Source organism: Symsagittifera roscoffensis, chromosome 10 (assembly GCF_963678635.1).
Source record: "Symsagittifera roscoffensis chromosome 10, txSymRosc1.1, whole genome shotgun sequence".
In the NCBI taxonomy this organism is placed as follows: Eukaryota; Metazoa; Xenacoelomorpha; order Acoela; family Convolutidae; genus Symsagittifera; species Symsagittifera roscoffensis.
Window position 1 is genome coordinate 21,843,989 of NC_087071.1, and position 20,203 is coordinate 21,864,191.

Genomic DNA, 20,203 nt, shown 5'->3' on the forward strand with positions numbered 1-20,203 from the left:
GTTGCGGATTCTGCATCTTTCTGTAAGGATATTTTTCGAAAACCATATAGCGTCTCGGGGACCTCTTTTGAATAGGGAACGAATCAGTTCTTATTTCTAAGGGCAAATCACAGGTCAGTTAAAACACAGCAAGAAGATTGTTTTCCGATGGAGTCAAGTTGTCCCAAGCGGATACATACACAAACATGTCATCAACTCCAATTCCTGTATCAAAAACTTAAAACTCTTCCGGCATGGATTCCTTGAGACTCAAAAATATACCAAAAAAAGAGTTAAAAATTCTCTCATCAAAAATTTTGTTGAATATTGTAAATAAGAAGCAGTAAGCAAGACATTGCAATGGTTTGCTTAAATCCTTCGAAATCGTTTTTATTAGCAACACTTACTGATAGAATGTTTCAACCATACTCCTGGATGATACTCAGTTAAAACCAGTTGATCGTTCCAAACTAACTTTTTTTCGCTTTTAACATCCTAATAACTATCTCTAAAAACATACCAAATACGGTAATTAATGAAAAAAAAACGAAGATATTTTTTAATGAGGGCACTGAGAGTTTTTATATTACCAAGAAGTAAAAATGGCAATACGCTGTGAAGAGGTCCGTATTCGAATCCAAAAGCAGATCCCCCGCCAATTGCGATGCCGAAAGATAGACCAACACACAAAAGAGCAGCTGTCCCTAACCATACCTATGACAGTCAAACAAAATAGAGAACACAAATTTGAGAAGTCAAAGGCTGAAATCGAATCTTTGAAACTTCGAAAAAATTCTGAAATTTTCAAATTTTTTGCACAAAAAATTCGTTATAATCGACTATCATCTATTATAAACGCTTTTTTTGCCTCTGAATTGTTTATATTTTATAATCGTTGAAAACATTGGCGGATGGGAAAAAACCGAATATAAAAATTTTCACTTTTTTCATTTCTTCTCGATTAGCGTTGTTTCATGATGCACATTGTTTTAACCACCAAAATATCAGCATATTGCTTTAGTTTCAGGATTTATTTGAAAAAAAAATATTGTTTGCCTACCTCAGGAATATTTCATCTTAAATGAAAGAATCGCTACAAACTTTTGTTTCGCGGTGAAATGTTGTTTTCAGAATAACCAAAGTGTGACAAGACATCTCATTTTTTTTGGTATTTTAAGTGTCAGAAAGTAACAGTCCATAAGACATAATTATACTCTTGGTCTGATAAAATTTAGGAATAATAATTTTGGGCGATTTTATTTGGTTTGAAGAGTTTTTCAATCAGATATACCTTTTGGTCTCTGCAATTGTATCTGCCTGTCGTAATCATGATATATGCAATTACCACAATGTATCCGACAAACAACAAATAGACATCAGTTTCTATCGCTTTGAGCTGCATATCTTCGAAACTCCTCTGGGACGCACAGTAGACAACTACACCCGTTAGGCCTTCCAGACAATTTTCAATGAACTCTTTCTCAAAATCGAGGACTAGAGGCTAAAACAAAATTAAATCTGAACAGTTAGATTCAATTTAAAACTTATTTTATATGACCTATTTTTTAAGTATTGTAAAGTAAGACAACAAAAATGATCCAACTTGAGGAAAAATTTTGCGATTTTAAAAAAAAGTTTTTCCCCAATAACTTAGGAAATGCAGTATCGTTGAGCCTTTTGATTATGTTTCACTCAGTCGATTTTTTTTCCAAAGAACTCTTAAGATATCGTGGTAGATAACCTTCATCTGAGTTTCAAGTTATCTGAAAACTTCTTAAGAAAATATTTTGAATGAAACTGTTAAAAAAACAGTTATGAGACAAATCCTTAAAAAGTGTTTTCACAGTTTTGACTGTTGAGACTATTTTCTTGGTCATTATCTCTTATCGGAAATCAAGGTTAGCGGTCTTAACAGTCAAAACTGTGAATTTTTTGCTCAGAAAACTTGAGATTTCTTGAGCTAACGTGAAATGCAGAGAAGAGAAATTTACAAAGATAACAGTCTCGACTGTAAAAATTATGAAAAAAAAATTTAAATGACCAATCTTTTAACAATTTTTATTTCAACAGTTTCATTCAAAAAGAAATGAAGTAAGTTCCATTAAATATTGTAACAAAAGTGAAAACTATATAAATTGAATTAATGATTAACTTCTTTGATTTCTAAATTGCTGTTTTTAAGCGGTCACGTTTCTGAAGTTTGTAAAAATAACTCAGCGTTATATCATCAAAATGCTGTATGTTTTTGCATAATTGTTAAGATTTGAGAGAATGATGAAAAACTTGTTCAAAAATCTACTCAGAAAGTCACAATGTATAAAAAGTGACAGCAAATGAATGAAAAATGGGAGAAAAGAGTATATTAAGAGGTTGGTAGCCATTATAAAAGCAAGAACAAACCTAAATCATTATATACACTGCACCATAGATGCATACTGAGGATTTCAAACAGGCAGTTGAGGAACGCAAAAAAAAACATAGCAAATCCTATATTCTGAAAACTACAAGCTAAACGTTGAGTCTTCGAGTGTGAACAACTAGTTCGAGTGTTGTTCTAATGACCGAATTATCGTATAATCTGAAAACTACAAGCTAAACATTGAGTCTTTGAGTGCGAACAACTAATTCGAGTGTTAAATTATTTATTTACTTCCAATGAAGTTACACGCATCACTGCGTATGAAGTTGAAGTAAATCAACAGAAGTGTTCAAGGTTTAAAAAATTTGCAAAAAAATCAAATTTGAATGGAAAGTTATTATATACATCGAAAAACGAGGAAATGGTGAAATAAAAGAAATTCTACTTTCAGTTTTTGAAGAACTAGATCCTTATCTTTTTACGTCGTAAATTTATGAGCAAAGTACTCATCACATAACAACACAAATATTCTAGGTGAGTAAATTTGACAAATTGAACGCTTGTAAATTTATTCAAAAATTGTTTTTTGTTCCATTTTGAGATTTTCCTCACACTATCAGCCATCAATATGCTTCAAAAATGCTTCAATTCTCAAGTATTTTTAAAAAATTAGTTAAACCAACCTTGTTTTCGCTTAAATTAGACGCGTTAATCAGGCAAAACAGCAACTTAAGCGAGAACGAGATTGATTCAATTAATTTTGAAGAAAATACATGAAAACTTGAAGCATTTTTAAAGAATTAGAAACTATAAACTTAGTAGATAGATAGTTTAATGCTTATTTGTTTCGATTTACTACTTGGCATTCAGTTTGCTCCAACAACTTTCAATGTTAAAACGGTTAAGACTGTGAAACATTGACTAAACCAGCGGCAGGCGTTCCTGCGGAGCGTTGTGACGAGCAACGTCGGCTTAGCTACTTCCTGCTAAACCGACCGGCTATGCTTCAATGTGTTATAAAGCTAGAAATGTATTTTTCCCCGGAATACTGACTGCAGGTTTCTTGTACAACAACAAATTGGGATTCTAAAACTTTGAGAAGTTTTTTTGATTTTATTCAAATGATGTGTTTGTGTTGTGCAACTTAAATCAGTTCTTGTTTTTACTACAAAACCCGGAAATTAGAAACTCAGATTTGGGAAAATGCTCAGCAAACTAATGGTTGTTTTAACAAATTTAAAAGTTCATATGCCAAACACCAACTTTGTTTATCAAATTTACCCCCTGAATAGTTTGTAGATGGGAAGTATTGAAGGTTGACAGCATGAAGATAATCTCAAATTAAAAAAAACTTTATTTTTTGAGTAATTTACAAGCAGTTAAACTGTCAAAGTTCATCGCCTAGAACATTTGTTTAAGTGTCTGATGACTAATTTCCGCTATCCTCTCTTTTTTCGATGTATATAATAATTTTCCTTTCAAGTGTGATTTTTTTGCAAATATTTGAATCATGAAAATTTCTGTTGGTTGACTTTGACTTCATACGCAGGCATGCGTGTAACTTCATTGGAAGTAAATAAATAATTTAACACTCGAATTAGTTGTTAACACTCGAAGACTCAATGTTTAGCTTGTAGCTTTCAGAATTTACGATAGATCGGTCATTAGTGTTTCAGATCAAAAACCAAAATTTTTGGCCATGTGTTGTTGCGTTCATTAACTGCTTATTAGAAATCCTCAGTGTGCATATTTAGTGCACTGTATAAAATTTTTTAACTTTGTTCTTGCTTTTATAATGTCTACCAACCTAATAATATACACTTTTCTCCCATTTTTTATTCCTTTGCTGTCTTTTTGTTTACACTGTGACTTTCTGAGTAAACTTTTGAACAATGTTTTAGTCCTTCTCTCGAACTTTAACAGGTATGAAAAAACACATAGCAAATTGATGAGATCACGCTGAGATGTTTTGCAGACTTGAGGAACGTGGTTGGTAAAAAACTTGAAATTTAAAAATCAAGGAAGTTAAGCAATAATACAATTTACATAATTTTCACTTTTGTTCAAAATATTAATAGAATTTACTTCAATTCTTTTTGAATGAAACTGTTAAAAACAAAATTGTTGAAAAATTATTCGTTTAATTTTCTTTTTCATAGTTTTGACAGTCATGAATGTTATCTTTTTCATTTCTCTTCTCTGCAATTCAAGTTATCTCAAGAAAACTAAATTTTTTTAATAAAATTTTCACAGTTTTGACTGTTAAGACCGCTAACCTTGGTTTTACGATATGAGAAACCGACCAAGAAGGCAGTTGCAATATTCTAACTGTGAAAACATTATTTAAGGATTTATCTCAAAACGAGTTTTTTTTTAAATTTCATTCGAAGAGTTTTTTAAGAAGTGTTTAGATAATTTGAAACTCAGATAATGGTAATTTACCAAGATATCACTTTTATCAATAATGTAATGAGATCCTACTTACATTAAAAAGCACACACACACACACACTCAAAAAAAAACTTCATGACAGTTTTGATCACATTCACATACGTGGAAAAATTCTTACTTACACATTATGTATCTGGTGTGTGATGTACATTAATAGTTTGTAATGAAAAAACTGAGTCTTTAGAGTTTGCATCTTCCAGACATTTCAGAAACAAATTAAAGTTTTACGACTTTAGTTAAAATTATATGTCTAATTTGGGCTCATCAGACGCATAAATGACTAGCTACTTGTACAAATTACCATAGAAACAAAAAATACACAGTGGTTTGGTGATCACATGCATCATCTACTCATCCATATGCACATACAATTTTTCGATTCGTCCCGATCATACATACATCGCATCGAGCCATCATTCATACATGAACAACAAATTAACAAACATCGCATGGGCACGTATAAACAGAAATATTTATCGAACATCTAGAGCCCCTGGTGAAAAATTTTGAATTTCCTAGCAGAGTAACCTAGATTTTTAGTTAAGGATTTGATTCCAGTTTAGTTACCCATCTTTATATGCTTTGAAACACTTTAAAAAAAAACACTATTATTTTTATGGATGATGTACCGCATAAATATATTTAACTGTCTACAAATTTTACATAAAACATACAGACAGTAATCCTCAAATTAAACATACATACAGGCGTGCAGGCATACATACATCATACAGGTGTGATCCTTGTAGAGTTTAGCAGACAAACCTACACAAATTAGGTACTTGTACCCTTTTTCACATGCATAATACATACGAACATACATTTGAACAGATATACATGCAAACAAATGGACGTACAACAAAAATAATAAACATTCAAACACATTACAATGATACGGATACTTGAAAAAAGTTCATACTCATAACATTCCTTTGCCTATTTACAGGAGAAAATATAACACGGAGAGATATGCAATCAAACTGATTAAATAGTTGAGTAATTGATGTTTTCTGTATCGATTTTGGTTATTTTCCAATAGCACATACCAATATAAAAAATTTTGGACTCATATATTGGGACACTGCAACAGATGGGACTCTAAGAACCATAATAAAAAATCCAAAGCAATTTCTGATAAACATAGCCAGTTTTGTTGACACTTGGTGATATCCGTTTTCTTTTACTCATCTACTCAAGTCAAACTACTTTTCTACGTGCAATAAATTTTTGTTTCACAAAAAATTATAATCAAACATTTAGCTTAAATGATTTCTGAGATTATAAAAATAGATTTTTTGTCATAAAACACGGAGTGATTAGATTTGGCATCGGACAGTTTAAGCTTATTTTTTTATAATATTTGCCGGGCTTTCAAAAAAATAAACAAAGGTAATTGAAAACCTCATTGAATTTTTTTGTGCTTTTTAATCCATTTAACATTAGGTGTTGTAATGAAATATGTTTTTAATTTACAACAGATATTTTCAATTAAAAGAACAGTGATCAAACAAACACAGTTATTTAAGAAAACAAAATCGAAAAATTTCAGTTTCGAGTCTGTGAAATACAAAGTTCAACATGCAACATGAAGTAACCATTTGGAGTATCAGATAGTTTGAGGTTATCTTATAAAAACGTTTAGGTTTTTAGACAGTAAAAACATAGCAAAGGGAAAATTTCACTGAAAAATTGGTTTTGTTTTTTCGTTCACGATTTTTTAGTTATTGTAGTTTTTGTATATCAATGAAAAAATATAACTTTTAGGTATGAGAATATTCGGCAACTTATTTCAATTACCTGGTAAAAATTGAAAACATCAGACAAAAATAATAAAAACTTCATTGCATGTTTCTCTTAAAACAACGAAAACAATGAAAAACTTCCAAAAAAAATTTAGAAAAACAAATAGTCTCCTGACAAAAAAATATATGTTTTCTATTTCTATCATGTATACACTCAAATGTCTTGACACCAGATAATTTCCTCCTATTTTAAAACAAACGATGATTCGTTTTATATATATTGGCAAATTACAACCAATCCTGTGCTTTTTACCAAGCTTGCCCTTGTTACCGCAATTAATTTATAGGATGTGAAAATTTCTCACACTGGAATATTCTGCTGCTATTTGATAGCAATCAGAGTGCAAGTAGAAAATATCATGAGTTTGACTTCTGAACGGTATGTATAAAGTCTGCTCATGGTTAAGTTTCCGCATACAATTTGTTCGGAATTTCCACATGCTCTGCATTCGTCACTTATTGCAGAAATCTTCGTCTGTTTAACCCAGCCTTACTAACAGGGTAGGAGTTGATCACATTCCTCGCAAAATTGACATCAATTGCTGATGACATTCGAACCACAAGTGTAGACTGTTTAAAACTAAATTAAAAGAACTCATTCCACGTACTCCAATTTTTTGCCGTTAGTAAGACTAACGCTAGAAACGCTTCCGGTCATCCAGTTCCTGAACAACCACTTGAAGCAATCGATCAATTTAAAAAGCAGCTCAGACCACCTTCATTGTAATCTCGAAAAAAGATTCAAGCTAACTTTGATGAGGATGAGTTCGAACTCTGGGATTTTTTGATGCGGAACAGAAAAGCAAAGAACGATTGACCATTTTTCCGACACCTGTCAACAGGATCAACCAACGTTAAATAAAAAAATTCGTACGATAATAAACGTCACTGAATTTCGAAAAAAAAACAAGTTTTACTAAAAAATCTAGATGAATCGTGTCGATTAAGATGGTCTGAAAAAAGACAACTGAAAAAAATAGTGGAACACATGCTCAATTCCATCAATTGGCTTGCTTCACACAAAAGCAAGTAATTAGATAACTTCAATGACTAAAATTTGTTTTATTCAACAGTTTTATCTTCCAAAACTCGAATTATGATGCCAAACTCTTGAAAATAATGATAGTTTCAAATTAATTGTCTGAAAACGGTAGCCAAAAATACTTTTAGGACGCCATCTTTCTCTCCTTTGAAGTTTCCTCTTTTATTCGAATAAATCAAGAGTAAGGCACTGCTTAGATGAACAAACCCAATGTTTTTCTTAACAGTTTCGATCACCCAAAAAATTTAATTACATGAATAGGGTAATTTCTGCAGTTCTCATGTATTGAATCTTGATGTGTGCAAACTGGAGCAGCAAGATTTTTATATGTTGTTCTACAAGTATAAAACATCTTTTATAGGGGAGAAAAAGGGTTAAATTATGCACCAAGCCATCAATCCATCCAGCCATCCATCCACCAGACCCTTCATCAATCAAAATATTCAACCATACAGTCATCTATCCAAACATCCATTCTGTCGTTCAAATATCTATCCTTATAGTCAGCCATCTGTCCAACCATCCATCCATAACCCTACCATCCAGCCAGCAATCAATCAAACCTTTCCTTTGTCTATACACTCATCGTACAATAAATGAATCAGATATCTATCCACTTGTCCATCCTTTGATCAATTCATCACCCAGACATCTTATTTTCCAGCGAGTCAACCATACTTATATTCAACCCTCGACCTGTTCAAACCATCTAACCATCCAATCAGCAGTCCCGATAGTCATCTATCGTTCAACTGTCTATCCAGCGTTCCAACGATTCAACTAATCATTAGGCCAAGTATCCATCAACCAGTTCATGCCCGCGTTCATTCATCGCTCGGTACAGCCCTTCATCCAGTGCATTCGATCGTGTTTGATTTAATTCTAATTAATTTTTACGTTTTTTTAAGCTTGGGGCCATTTGCTATATTTGATATCAATAACTATAAGAGGGATAATTAGTTTTTTAGTGGGATCAATAATTGTTTATAGGGGATAATAGATATACGTAAGGTTCATAAGTTATATATAGGAAACATTAGTGATACATATGTTCATTCACCGCTCTGTTCAGCCATTCGTCCAGTGCACTCGATCGAATTTATATATAGGAACCATTAGTGATACATATGGATCATTAGTGTTACATAGGGAGAGCAAATTTTTATAGGGGTAATTAGGTAAGCAAAGGGATTATTAGTTATACATAGAGATCATTAATCATACATAGGGATCATAAGTTATACTCAGAGATCATTAGCTACCGCAGAGATCATCATTCGTTACCATATCGAGAGATCAGTTACAAATTTATCAGTTATACCTAGTGATCATTATACATAGGGATTATTTCATATACATGGGTATTGTTAATTATACATAGGGATTATTAGTTATATAAAAATATCATCAATGATACACATGGATCATAAGTGTTACATTGGGTGGTTATTTGTTGGGGTAATAAGCTAAGCATGGGAGTCATTATTGTAACATAGGGAGAAGGAGTTTTACATAGGGGTAATTATTCATGCATTATGATTAGTAGTTATAAATAGGGATCATTAGTTATACACAGATACTTATAGTTATACTTAAGGATCAATAATTATAATACATAGGGACTATTAGTTGTATAGATAAAGATGATTATTAAAGCATAGAGATCATTAGTTACACATAGATAGAATTGTGGATCATCTATTATTGTTGCAGAAATGAAAGAAAAATTAAAAGTTTTGGAAAAAAAATTACAAAATAATTTTTGGAAAATTTTTTTCAAAAAAAAATGGAAACCAATTTTGAAAACCTTGAAAACAAAAATTTTGAAAGCAAAAATTTGATTTTTTTTTTTTAAAACTATGAAAAAAAGTGTTGAAAAAAAAATCACCACTTAATACATAGGACTATTGCATGTGGTGTAAAGCATGAGAAATTTTGGTTGTCATATAATACATGGTGACCATTATGATCTATACCTAATGGTCATCCATGTATGATGCCCCCCCATCATGGTGTACTATACGCATACTACTCATTTTACCTTTCAAAAACATGGCAAGTTAGAGAAAAATTGTTAAATGTACTAAAATTTTCAATTAAGTTAAGGGAAGACTAATTTGAGCATAGAAAAATCAATTCCTGTATCTAATGTGGAAACAGCTTTACCATAGTTCACCTTAAATACGCCCGGTAAAGATTAAAATATGAAAATAAATTTCATAAGAAACAGAGGACAATTTTTGAGGTTATATTAATCGAAATCAAAAAAATTTGCTGTTAATACAGTAGAAGAAATTGTAATTGATCATAAATGTCCATATACGCATGGTCAGAAGAAGGAATCAACGTTAATGACAATAAACATCACAACACTCCACAACGAGAACGGCCTATAAACCAAAAAGCTTACTATCTTAGATAAGGAAACGATGCCATTGTAAATATGAACTCACCTTGAATTCGGCAAGCCGTGTCAAATTTAAAAAATAAAATCTAATTCACGACCTAAAACTTCAAAATCAGTTTTTTAAATTCTTTCTTTAGTGAAGAAAATCCGAGCATTTTTGTGTCGTTTCACATACGACATCATTACATCATTGGCAAAATTTTCGTTCAGACACAATTCAACGGGAGGGGGGGGGGGGGGGGGTCAGCAAAAAGACACCATCTCTTTATAGTTGCGGGGCACCAGAAAACCATGATCGGGAATGACAACTTTCTACAGTTGGGAATTGAAATTGGACAGAAAAAGTTTAGAAACAATTAAAATAGTAAGTGTACCAGAAAACTCTCGTCTGAAAAAAAATTGAACTTTTTCAAACTCACTTTTTTAAACCAATATCATAAGATGACCAAATTCGACGAGGGGCGGTACTGTTTTTATTACGCTGATCTCAACAACAAGAAAAGCGGATTGACATTGAATTTTAAAACTGTTGAACGATCAGACCATTAAAAAAAAGATAATTTGACGAACGTCTATGTAATAATATATAACATTGTTTTCTAGTATTTTCTGACTGTTCTCAAGTTGGACAAAGCAGTACTGTGTCTGTTCGAAAAAAAAAACTAATTTCAAATTCTCGAATAGTTTTTTTAATTTTGAACATGTATGTTCACGGGGCTACTAATTTGTATGAAATGTACACCAGATGCTCGGGTTGAACTCCATAGACTAAAACAGCCAGTCATACAATAGCAACAACTAATTCAATGAAAAAATACTAGTCATACAAACTTTGCTTAATTAGTGTCATCGATTTTTCAAAGAACATTTTTGTGTTTCGGCATAAAATTCGATGTATCGCACTAGATAAAAAAGAAAAATTTTTTGCCAAAAAAGCTAATCATACAATTTCCATATATGTAAATTGTATGAATAGCAATTTTGGTGGCTAAAGTAATTTCGAAATTGCCCAAAATTTGTTTTTTGTTTTTTTTTCAACCCCAAGTCAAATTTTCTACTCAAATAAAAATTTTCCAAAAAAATTGCATGCAGGAAATTATTTTTTTTGTGTGCATACGTAAGCTAGATTTTTTCCACACAATTTGTTTCCATTCCTCAGGACAACTTTTTCCAAACAGGCTCAAAACTCTTATTACTTTTGTATGGCATGTTTAGGTACGCTTTAATCAATGCCTGATAATTTGAAAACTATAGTTTTAGAAATAATTATCTTTGAAACTTTTAAACAATTTTATAGAGTTTGATGCTTTCAGTATCTGGTTTGTGTTAGAAAAATTTTGAACATTTTGGGTCGTTTGCAATGTATTGTAAATGCAAAACGATCGAAACTTTGGTGACTCTAGTTTTGAATAAAACCATAGTTATGTCACTTTTACTCGGTCACGAAAACGTTCCAAAAATTTTGAGAAAAATTATTTAAAAAAAAAAACATTTTTTTTGGGTTTATGGGAAAAGACTAAAAATTCAATTTCCAATTTTAGAAAATCATTAATCAAAGACTTTTCATGCATTATTCTGTACTTATGGAAATGCATGAAAAAGTAAAAAGATTAGCATACTTCCATATAGGAAAAATGTATGATCAGGAGTTTTTGTTAACTCTGGTGATCATACTATGCGAGGATGAACAAAAGCTGTCTAAATAAGGTTTTTTTTTTGGTTTTTTAGACTGGTTCATTAATCAGTTTAATATACAAGACTGATTGACATTAACTTGGCGGCTTCATGTTAAAAGAAATGTTGGCTGAATTTTTCGTCAGAAATATCGCGAATGACAGAAATGTAGTTTAGCTGAGACAAGTAAAATTTTTCATTGAATTTTCAAACGAATAATCGTTGCCTTTGATTCGGAATCAAATCCAGGGCTTTCGACGACAAAATAAGTATTTTTCTTGCTCAGTTATTTGATCAACAGTTACCGAGTTATTACTATTACCACTTATCGAGTTATTTTTGAGAAAAAAGAAATAAAAGAAGTGTTTTACACAATTCAGCAAAAGTCTTACGTCCACAAAACATACCTGAAGCTGCTTTTCTTTAGCTACTCCTCATTTAAGCTACTGATTTTATGAAAAACAAACGTAAAATACAGAGCCAATTACGTTCTTCAAGGTCACCGATACTGTAAGAACTTTCTAAGCTATAATAAAACATGCTAACCGATGGTTCTTGTGAAGTGTAGGGTTCTTGAACTTCCAAGTAATATTTGCTTAGAAGAAACTCAGCTGCTTTGATCCTCCCAGATGTATCAATGGAGACTCCACCCAGTAACAATTCCACTTGTACTTCTTTTTTAGAAATGGGGCTAAAATAGTATCATTACTAGGCCAAACTGTAAATTTTGTGCATTTTAAAGGGATTCCGCAACAAGGACGCTCCCTTTGTTCTTCTTTTGTTCTTCACTTTCCTTTGATTGTTCCGACAAAGTTTTAGCATGTTTAGAGACTTATCCGTGGAAGCCAGGAACATACAGACACAAAATTGTGCGCCTATCCAGTACACATTTTGGCCTCGTAATGACTTGCTAACGTTTATAAAATTTTTTATTAAGACTGATAACTTTGCAGCAGAGATTTATCGATAAGACGCTTCACTGCCTATGTTTATGGCACTTAAAACATAATATTTTGTAAGAATCACAATTTTTAGAGAAAAAATGCAAAATAGCGAAAACTTGTCTCCATATAAAACCCAATTTTCTGTGCGCTTGAGGATTGGTGTTTCTCTTCATCAAAAAGGAGCTGAAAGAAACTTATTGTTCCGACTTTCGATACGAAAGTAACGGAATATTTGTGCTCGGGGTGGGTTTTTTTTTTGACGGAATTTTCTACTATCATTCGAAAGGTATTGTTGTCCTGAGCTCAAATTTGAAAAGATATTTCACCTGTGATCATTTTTGTAAAGTTACGGGGGTTTAAAGATTGTCATTTCGGCCAATTTGGGACAATTAACGCGCGATATAATTCGCGCTATTAACGCGTAAGCGGAGAGTTAATCCGTCTTAGAAATCGCTCCAAATTGGTTACAAGAAACTTATTTGCCATAATTGGTTTGTTACAAGGAGCCAAATCTTTGACGGAATTTTTTATATCATTCAAAAGGTATTGTTATCTTGAGCTTGAATTTGAAAAGATATTTCACCTGTGATCATTTTTCGTAAAGTTATGAGGGTTTACAGATTGCCATTTTGGCCATTTTGACCATTTTGGGACAATTAACGAGCGAAATAATTCGCGCTATTAACGCGTAAGCAGAGATTTAATCCGTCTTATAAATCGTTCCAAATTGGTTGAACGAAGCTTATTTCAAGGAACGAAACCTCTCTTTTTGTACTTTATATGGCGTGTGGGGTGATGATTTTAATAAAAACTTTCAGTTTTTTGAAAAAAAATTTCATTTTATTTTATTCCATTCATTTTTTTAATGCTATTACTGCTGCTCCATAAGACTTAAAAGGCAGTCGGAACAACCAGGGCTTCGCCCTGATACGAGCAGTCTTGTTAGTATTCAACTTAAATTTTACTCATGCTATTTGCGTGTGTCCCTTGGGTTTTTATCGTTGAAAGTACGATTTTAAAAAAGCAATTACCTTATGACCGGTTTGGCATTTATTGTGTTTAGAATATCTTGATCTGATAATGCAGAAACGACTGTGTAATTATAAAACCATAATTGTAATAACGAATCCTGAAAACACAATGCGCCAGTTTTGAAACAAGTACTGTTGTATTCTTTGCCATCAATCGAAATGTTAACTTTGATTTTTGTGTCCAGTTCGAGAGCTTCTAAAAGTACTGCCGATGTCAATACATTTTCAGCCTGTATCAGTATTTTCTCCTCTCTCACTTGTTCTGGAAACCAATCAAGAGCTCTTTTCGAGTCATCCCAAGCGCGAGATTCACTCGGAGCCCATAGTTTGGCATTGTTGAATTCCGTTTTCCAGCGAAATAGCCCAATCATACATAGAGCAAATAGAACAATTGTGATAATCATTGCTGCCCATGGTCGTTTTCCAATAAACTGACCTGTCCTAGAAATTAACACATTGAGCTCAAACTATTTTTTCTCGAAAAACGTATCCTTTTCATGTAGATAGTTCATTTTTAAACTGATTGAATGTGTTCATCTAAAGTGATTTAAGAATAAAATTAGTCCTAATTTTGATCTAATTAGCTTTGACATGTCCCAAATTGCTTGAAAACAATAACGACAATTGAAACGATTAAGTGTAAAATCCAGAGAAAAAAGACTACTAAAATTGAAATTCTAATAAAATAGCGAAAATGCCTAAGGCATAAAGCTTACAGTTTTCACCAACCAAAATGATTTAAGCACTTTTTTGGCGAACGTTGTGAGTTTTTGGTGGTGAGAAAAACATATTGTATGGGTTTACTTACTTTATTTTCTGGCATGCTTAAAGTTGGCAAAACGTATAAAAGTAACTTTTAACTTAAAAAAGTACCTAAATTATAACAAACGAAACTGACTCAAAACATTCAAAATAATTCGCTTTCTTAAAATTAATTTTGTTTCCAAAAAATGGGGGATTCAATTAAGCAAAAACTCAATAGAATGGCTACAAGAAGCTGCTTTTTCATTTTCATTTTTTTGGATCTTCTAAAAATTCAATTGGAATTACTTGTTATTCTTTCAAACTCATTATATGTTAATAACTGGTTTTTAAAATTACTAAAACATTGAAAATGTTTCCTTTTGTTATTTATAAATTGTTACGTACCTGAAAAACAGCGTTTCTACTGCTGATATAATAAAATTGCTCAGCTGCTCCAAGTAAGAGCATTTACAGATCTTTAAGTTTTGTTTCGAAGATTTCGCGTCATGATCACAGCAAAAATATTTTGTATCGGGTCTGGTTGTATCCGAAACAGTCATAATAAAAAACTGGTATCAAAATTTGCAAATGTTAGATCAAATATAAGCTTGAAAAAATCAAAGCGCTCAAGTCGGCTTTATTTTGGTAAGTATATCTTTACGCATCTACTTGATTTCAAATGTTTACAGTTGTTGATGAATTAGAATATCCATTACATCGAGAAACGTGTTTTGTATTTAAACAAAATAATAGTTTAAAAACGATGATCACCTGTGTTAAATGAAACCTTTTTTTCTGACCAACTTTTGATCAAAGCTTATTCTGTCGGCCCCGCGTAAATGAAGCAAACTAATTCAATCGAACTTTATTTAGCTGAAATCAACAGCTTATAAATGATTACATTTCCCGGGTTGGCCATGCTACGAAAAATTCTCCTATCTTAGAACTTCTTATAAGATTGTGGGAACTTTCCGCTATCTAACAAGTTTCTTATAACTAAAAAAAACTTAGAAAAAAACACCAGAAAAACTTGAAAACACCAAAACACTCAATTTATGATGAATAAAAACGTTTTTTATTGACTAAAATTTTTCCCATGACACATTACCGGAACTAACCTACGACGTGTATTTTCTACCTTAATTAACTTAGTATTATTTGTTGTTCCGTATATCAGAACAACATATTGAATTTTTAGTTGGAAGCAAATTTTGTATGCTCTCTCTAATTCTTTTGAATTCAAAACTTCGCTCAGTTTGTACAAATTCCTGAGAAACGACCTAGTTTTTTCTTGAGTACTTCTATATGCTCAAAAAAATTAATTTGCGATATAAGTTCATTTCTAAATATTTAAAACTTGAAATCTTTTCTATACCTTCCCCGCTTGCTTTGCTTTGACACTTAGACTTTGTGGATTTTTTGAATATAACCTGTTTAGTTTTTTCAGAGTTAAGGGATAGTTTTTTTTCAATTAACCAATTGTTTACGTCATGTTGCAGTTCAACTCTCTTTAAAAGTACAGAAAGCAAGCATACGACGCCAAACTCGACGTCGATATCCAGCTTGAAAACGTGCGTTACAGCTTTCAAGGCCACTGTATAATAATTTCTCTGATTTCCCAAATTGTACATGTAATCAATACAAAAAGAAACTTATTACAAAATTTATGACAAATTTTTTAAATTCCACTGTATTTCGAGGACAAACACCTCTTTGTCATGGAAAGCAGTTAACCAAATCTTGCTCTGAATAAAAGTACTTTTTCCTCAAGTTTTATTTTTGCTGCTGATATTCGCTGTTTGTCCGCGTTTTCCACGAACTGTCACTGGTTTGCTTAAACCTAAACATAAAAAAGGAGTGCTGAAATTTTGATATTGAAAATTGGTGAGACAAATACTATCGTAAAAATTGGAAGATTTATATCATAGGTTTCTTGCTTTTTGGGCAAACTACTCTCAGTACAAGAATCAAACGAAGAAACAGAAATCAATTCAACTGGACCGTTTTTGTTAGTTTGGGGCATAAAGAATTGTTACGGTTGCCTTTTCAAATTTCCGTCTGTACAAATTATTTCTAGCTGTTTTTCAAAAATTATGCTTCGGCTTATAGAAAGCTACATCATGCTACTAAGAACGCGCAAATTGAAGACAATCTTTTGTATTCAGCAAAGTAAAATATTTTGTTTCAAAATCTGCATAATATACTTAATTCTTCAGTCGAAGAGGGTGATCAGAAATGGTCTTCGCTCAAGTTGAATCAACTAAAGTTTGAGAACTTGTAGCTTCAAAGTTTAGGATAATGACACGTTGCCTTTCATTTTCGTGGGAACAAGGACGTAAGTGTTTTAGAACACAATATAACTAGAAAGTTTCCACTAAAAATTTCGATAGAAAAATTGCGTGTTATTGATAAAGGTCGACTTTTGACAGGCCAGATAAACAGAATAATTGGTAAGAGCACGGCCACATAAAAATATGATTCAGCTGCAAAACTATGAGCCAAAAATTGCGACAATCGATAATTAGTAAGATGAACTTTATTAAATGCTGTAACGCTGTAAGCAGGGCGGATCTAGGATTTTCTCGAGGGGGGAGGCGGATTTCCAAACAACTCTTGAAAATTTAGTCGATCTTTTTTTAAGTCGACCATATTGATTTTCGAGCACTCCCAAAGCACTGTTTTCTCCTTATTTTGGCCAAATTTTCTGCGCCGCAGGCAAAATTTTGAGAATACAGGCCAAAAAAGGCGTTTTTAGGCACATTTTGGAAAATGTTGACTAAAAAACTGCGTTTTTTCGGCAAGCGCTCCATCCTCAAAATTGGTATACATTGGCGCCAAAAGAAACATGTAAAACAATGAGCAGTATTTTTTATGGATGCGTTCATATCTGAGACGACCTAGTCGCAAGTCAGCCCATCGATGGCACTCCGAAACACGTTTTTGCATAATTTTTAACTAGTGAACTTGGTGTTGCTTGATGCAATTGGTGTTTTTTGGGCCATCGCTTGGCTGACTTCTGACTGCATTTTTCCATACATGATTCAAAAAGTGATCTCAAAAATATTGACAATTATAATGTGGGTAACAATAAGGATTTATGTGAAATGTTAAGTGCTGTTAGGATGTTTAACTGTTTGCTTCTAACTCAAGTGTCAATGTTGTGCTTTGTTTCAGATACTGATGTCGTGAATAGAAGACAACAATCCCATAAAAATATTACCCGATATTAGCCGGACAAAAGCCAGAATTTTGCTGGACTGTTTCTGGCTTTTAGAGTATTCAGCTCGCTATCACGCTATCAGGTTTTTTCTTAAGTTTTTTTTTGAGGAAGCTCGCCTGGTATGGATTCTCCCTAGAATAAGAAAAAGAACTGCTTTGCTTACTCAGCAAATGAGGAGAGTTTACTATCAGAAAGCAGTTTTTGTCTGGTTTTCTTCTTTGCTCAACGTATGCGATGGGAATTAAAATGTTTTTTTTGCGTCATCTTGTTGGATATATAGTTGCTAAAAAAACTAATCATACATCTTTCATATATGAAAAACTTCTTATTTCACAATTCCCATTAATGAAAAATTGCTAGTCATAGAATTTTTGTATATGAAAAATACTAATCATAGAATTTTCATGCAATTTTTTGTACTTGTGGAATTTTATGGAAAGTGTATGAATAGTTTTTTTACATATATGAAAATTTATGACTAGCCATTTTTGGTCAACCCGGGCAAGGCATTGCATATTAGTTTTCTAAAACTTTTGTGCTGTGTTTACTGAAAAACATTTTTCACTTTTCTTGTTTCTTAGCCTTTTCTCTCATCCCAAAGGAAAAAAATATACTTTTTTTTACTTCGTATACTGCAGCATTATCTTCCATTAAAAAGTACCCTGACAATCTACCCTTTAAAATTTTGCTAGATGAAGGTGGAGTAGGTTATTTACCAAGTCATTGCTTTTTGAAATAGAAAATCTAAAGCTATGGTTATCAGAATATGGTTTTAGCTAGAAACTGAGATTCCCAGTTGAAATCAAGCTTTCTTAACACATCTTGATACCAAATAAACTTGGAACAAAAAAGCGACACACTTTAGCCAATATCTTTTTTATTAGCGACAGGTTTCTTGTGTTTAGCTTCTCAACGTAATTTTTTTAGTTGGTTTGAGCAAATAGCTAATTACTTTTTCAACACGTTTTTGCCAGTGTTTACTGAGCTTGAATAGTTTGAAAAAAAAACATCAAAATTTCGCTGTTTCAATAGAGCAAAACCAAATACTTCATATATATTTTTAAAAAGCATCATAACATACTACCCAAAAAGCATGAGTTATAAATATGGATATCTCATGTGGTTTCAAAGTCAAAACGTACCCGAATTCAGCCCAGTTTGGTCGAGACGGTCGAAACATAAAGGGAGCACATATGAATATGAGGGGGATGTGTGATGAGATATGTTTACCAGATCGGTAGTGTGCGCTTATTTTCAAACGTAATTCAAACGTTCTTTCGTTGACTTTGGTAGTTTTTTTTTTCGGAAGGAAACAAGCTTCGCGGTGTCTCTTAGTTTCCCTGAATTGAATTTTCATCATTAAGTTGAATAATTAGATGAATCAGGAGCGGATTCAGGGGGGGGGAAGGGGCGAATCGACCCCTGCCGACCCTTCTTTGTACTATTTTGAGATATATTTTATTGGCGAGGTACCCTTAAAAATTTTCTGAAGGTGCCTTTGGCGCCAATGCATGCTATTTTATAGGGGAGAGTGCGCGCCGAAAAATGCAATTTTTTGGTCAAATTTTTCCAATAAGTGCCTAAAAACGCCTTTTTAGCCTGTTTTTTTAAACTTGCCTGTGGCGCAGAAAAATTGGTCAAAATGGGGTGGGTATTTAAAGTGATTTGGTAGAGCTCAGAAAATCAATTTGGTAGACCTAGAAAAGGTCGACCAAATTTTTGATTTTTTAAAATTAAAAATCCGCCCTCCCCCCTCACCCCTCACCCCTCCCCCCTCGAGAAATTCCTAGATCAGCACCTGAGATGAATCAAAATGAAATTGGAAAACATCTAAGAGTCAGAAAGTGAAAATTCATTTTTGAAACTATCTCAAGTCAGAAATATTTGAGAGGAAGTTACTGCCGGGATATCAGCATTTAGCCAACATTTTCTCCACTTTGATCAAAAACAATCTATCTGACCCCTGTCACTAGTTTTTTTTTGTCTGTTGTCTAAGTTTTCGAAACCAGCAAAGTTTTGGCCTTTGCTAAAACTGGTTTGAACGTGTGACAACCGGTGGTCAAACACGCAAACTTCAAACCTTACGGATTGATGATTAAGATTAAGACCATTTATCCGCGGTGGAAAGGACCAACACAAGAGCTCATCAGGGCGAACCGTTGTTGTGCCCCTGTTTAAGAACTACATGCCATTTTTCTGGTTGTTTTTCTGGACTGGGTAATGTTGCCTCATCCTCAAGCAACGATCACGGATCATGGTGGGCCTCGAACATCCGGCCTTTCGAATGAGAGGCGGAGACGTAACCACTTCACCACCGCTTCTCAAATGTTCGAGCCACCGAAATAGACAAACAGAAAGAAGAAGAACAAAACAAGAATCCAGAAACACCTGTAGTAGCTGACACAGGAAACACTTCAATGTTTTTTGAATAACTCCTCCCGCCAAGAATCCTATGAAGCAAGCGTTGTCTTAAAAGTGGCATTGAACTTGAGAGCTGCCCCTTCGTCTCCTACCTCACTAATTATTCTGACCTTACCTATCTCGATCTTC

General features: G+C 32.9%; 1 protein-coding gene across 1 annotated transcript; it reads right to left on the bottom strand.

Moving 5' to 3' along the window:
* Positions 1-118: 118 nt before the first annotated feature.
* LOC134855004 (patched domain-containing protein 3-like) lies at positions 119-15,097 on the bottom strand. Its single transcript, XM_063871383.1, has 6 exons — positions 14,839-15,097; positions 13,690-14,130; positions 12,261-12,405; positions 1,271-1,480; positions 570-693; positions 119-204 (listed from the first exon to the last, which is right to left on the bottom strand). The coding sequence occupies exons 1-6, from the start codon at positions 14,991-14,993 to the stop codon at positions 119-121; spliced, it is 1,161 nt and encodes a 386-aa protein (XP_063727453.1). The 5' UTR covers positions 14,994-15,097.
* Between the last annotated feature and the right edge of the window lie 5,106 nt (positions 15,098-20,203).

What these genes read in the sequence shown, in the direction of transcription:
- LOC134855004 (XM_063871383.1), bottom strand. Translation starts at nt 14,993, where the DNA reads ATGACTGTTTCGGATACAACCAGACCCGATACAAAATATTTTTGCTGT. An exon ending in AATGCCAAACCGGTCATAAG is followed by an intron (nt 12,406 to 13,689) that starts GTAATTGCTTTT and finishes ATACTATTTTAG; the next exon opens with CCCCATTTCTAAAAAAGAAG. An exon ending in ACAATTGCAGAGACCAAAAG is followed by an intron (nt 694 to 1,270) that starts GTATATCTGATT and finishes TGACTGTCATAG; the next exon opens with GTATGGTTAGGGACAGCTGC.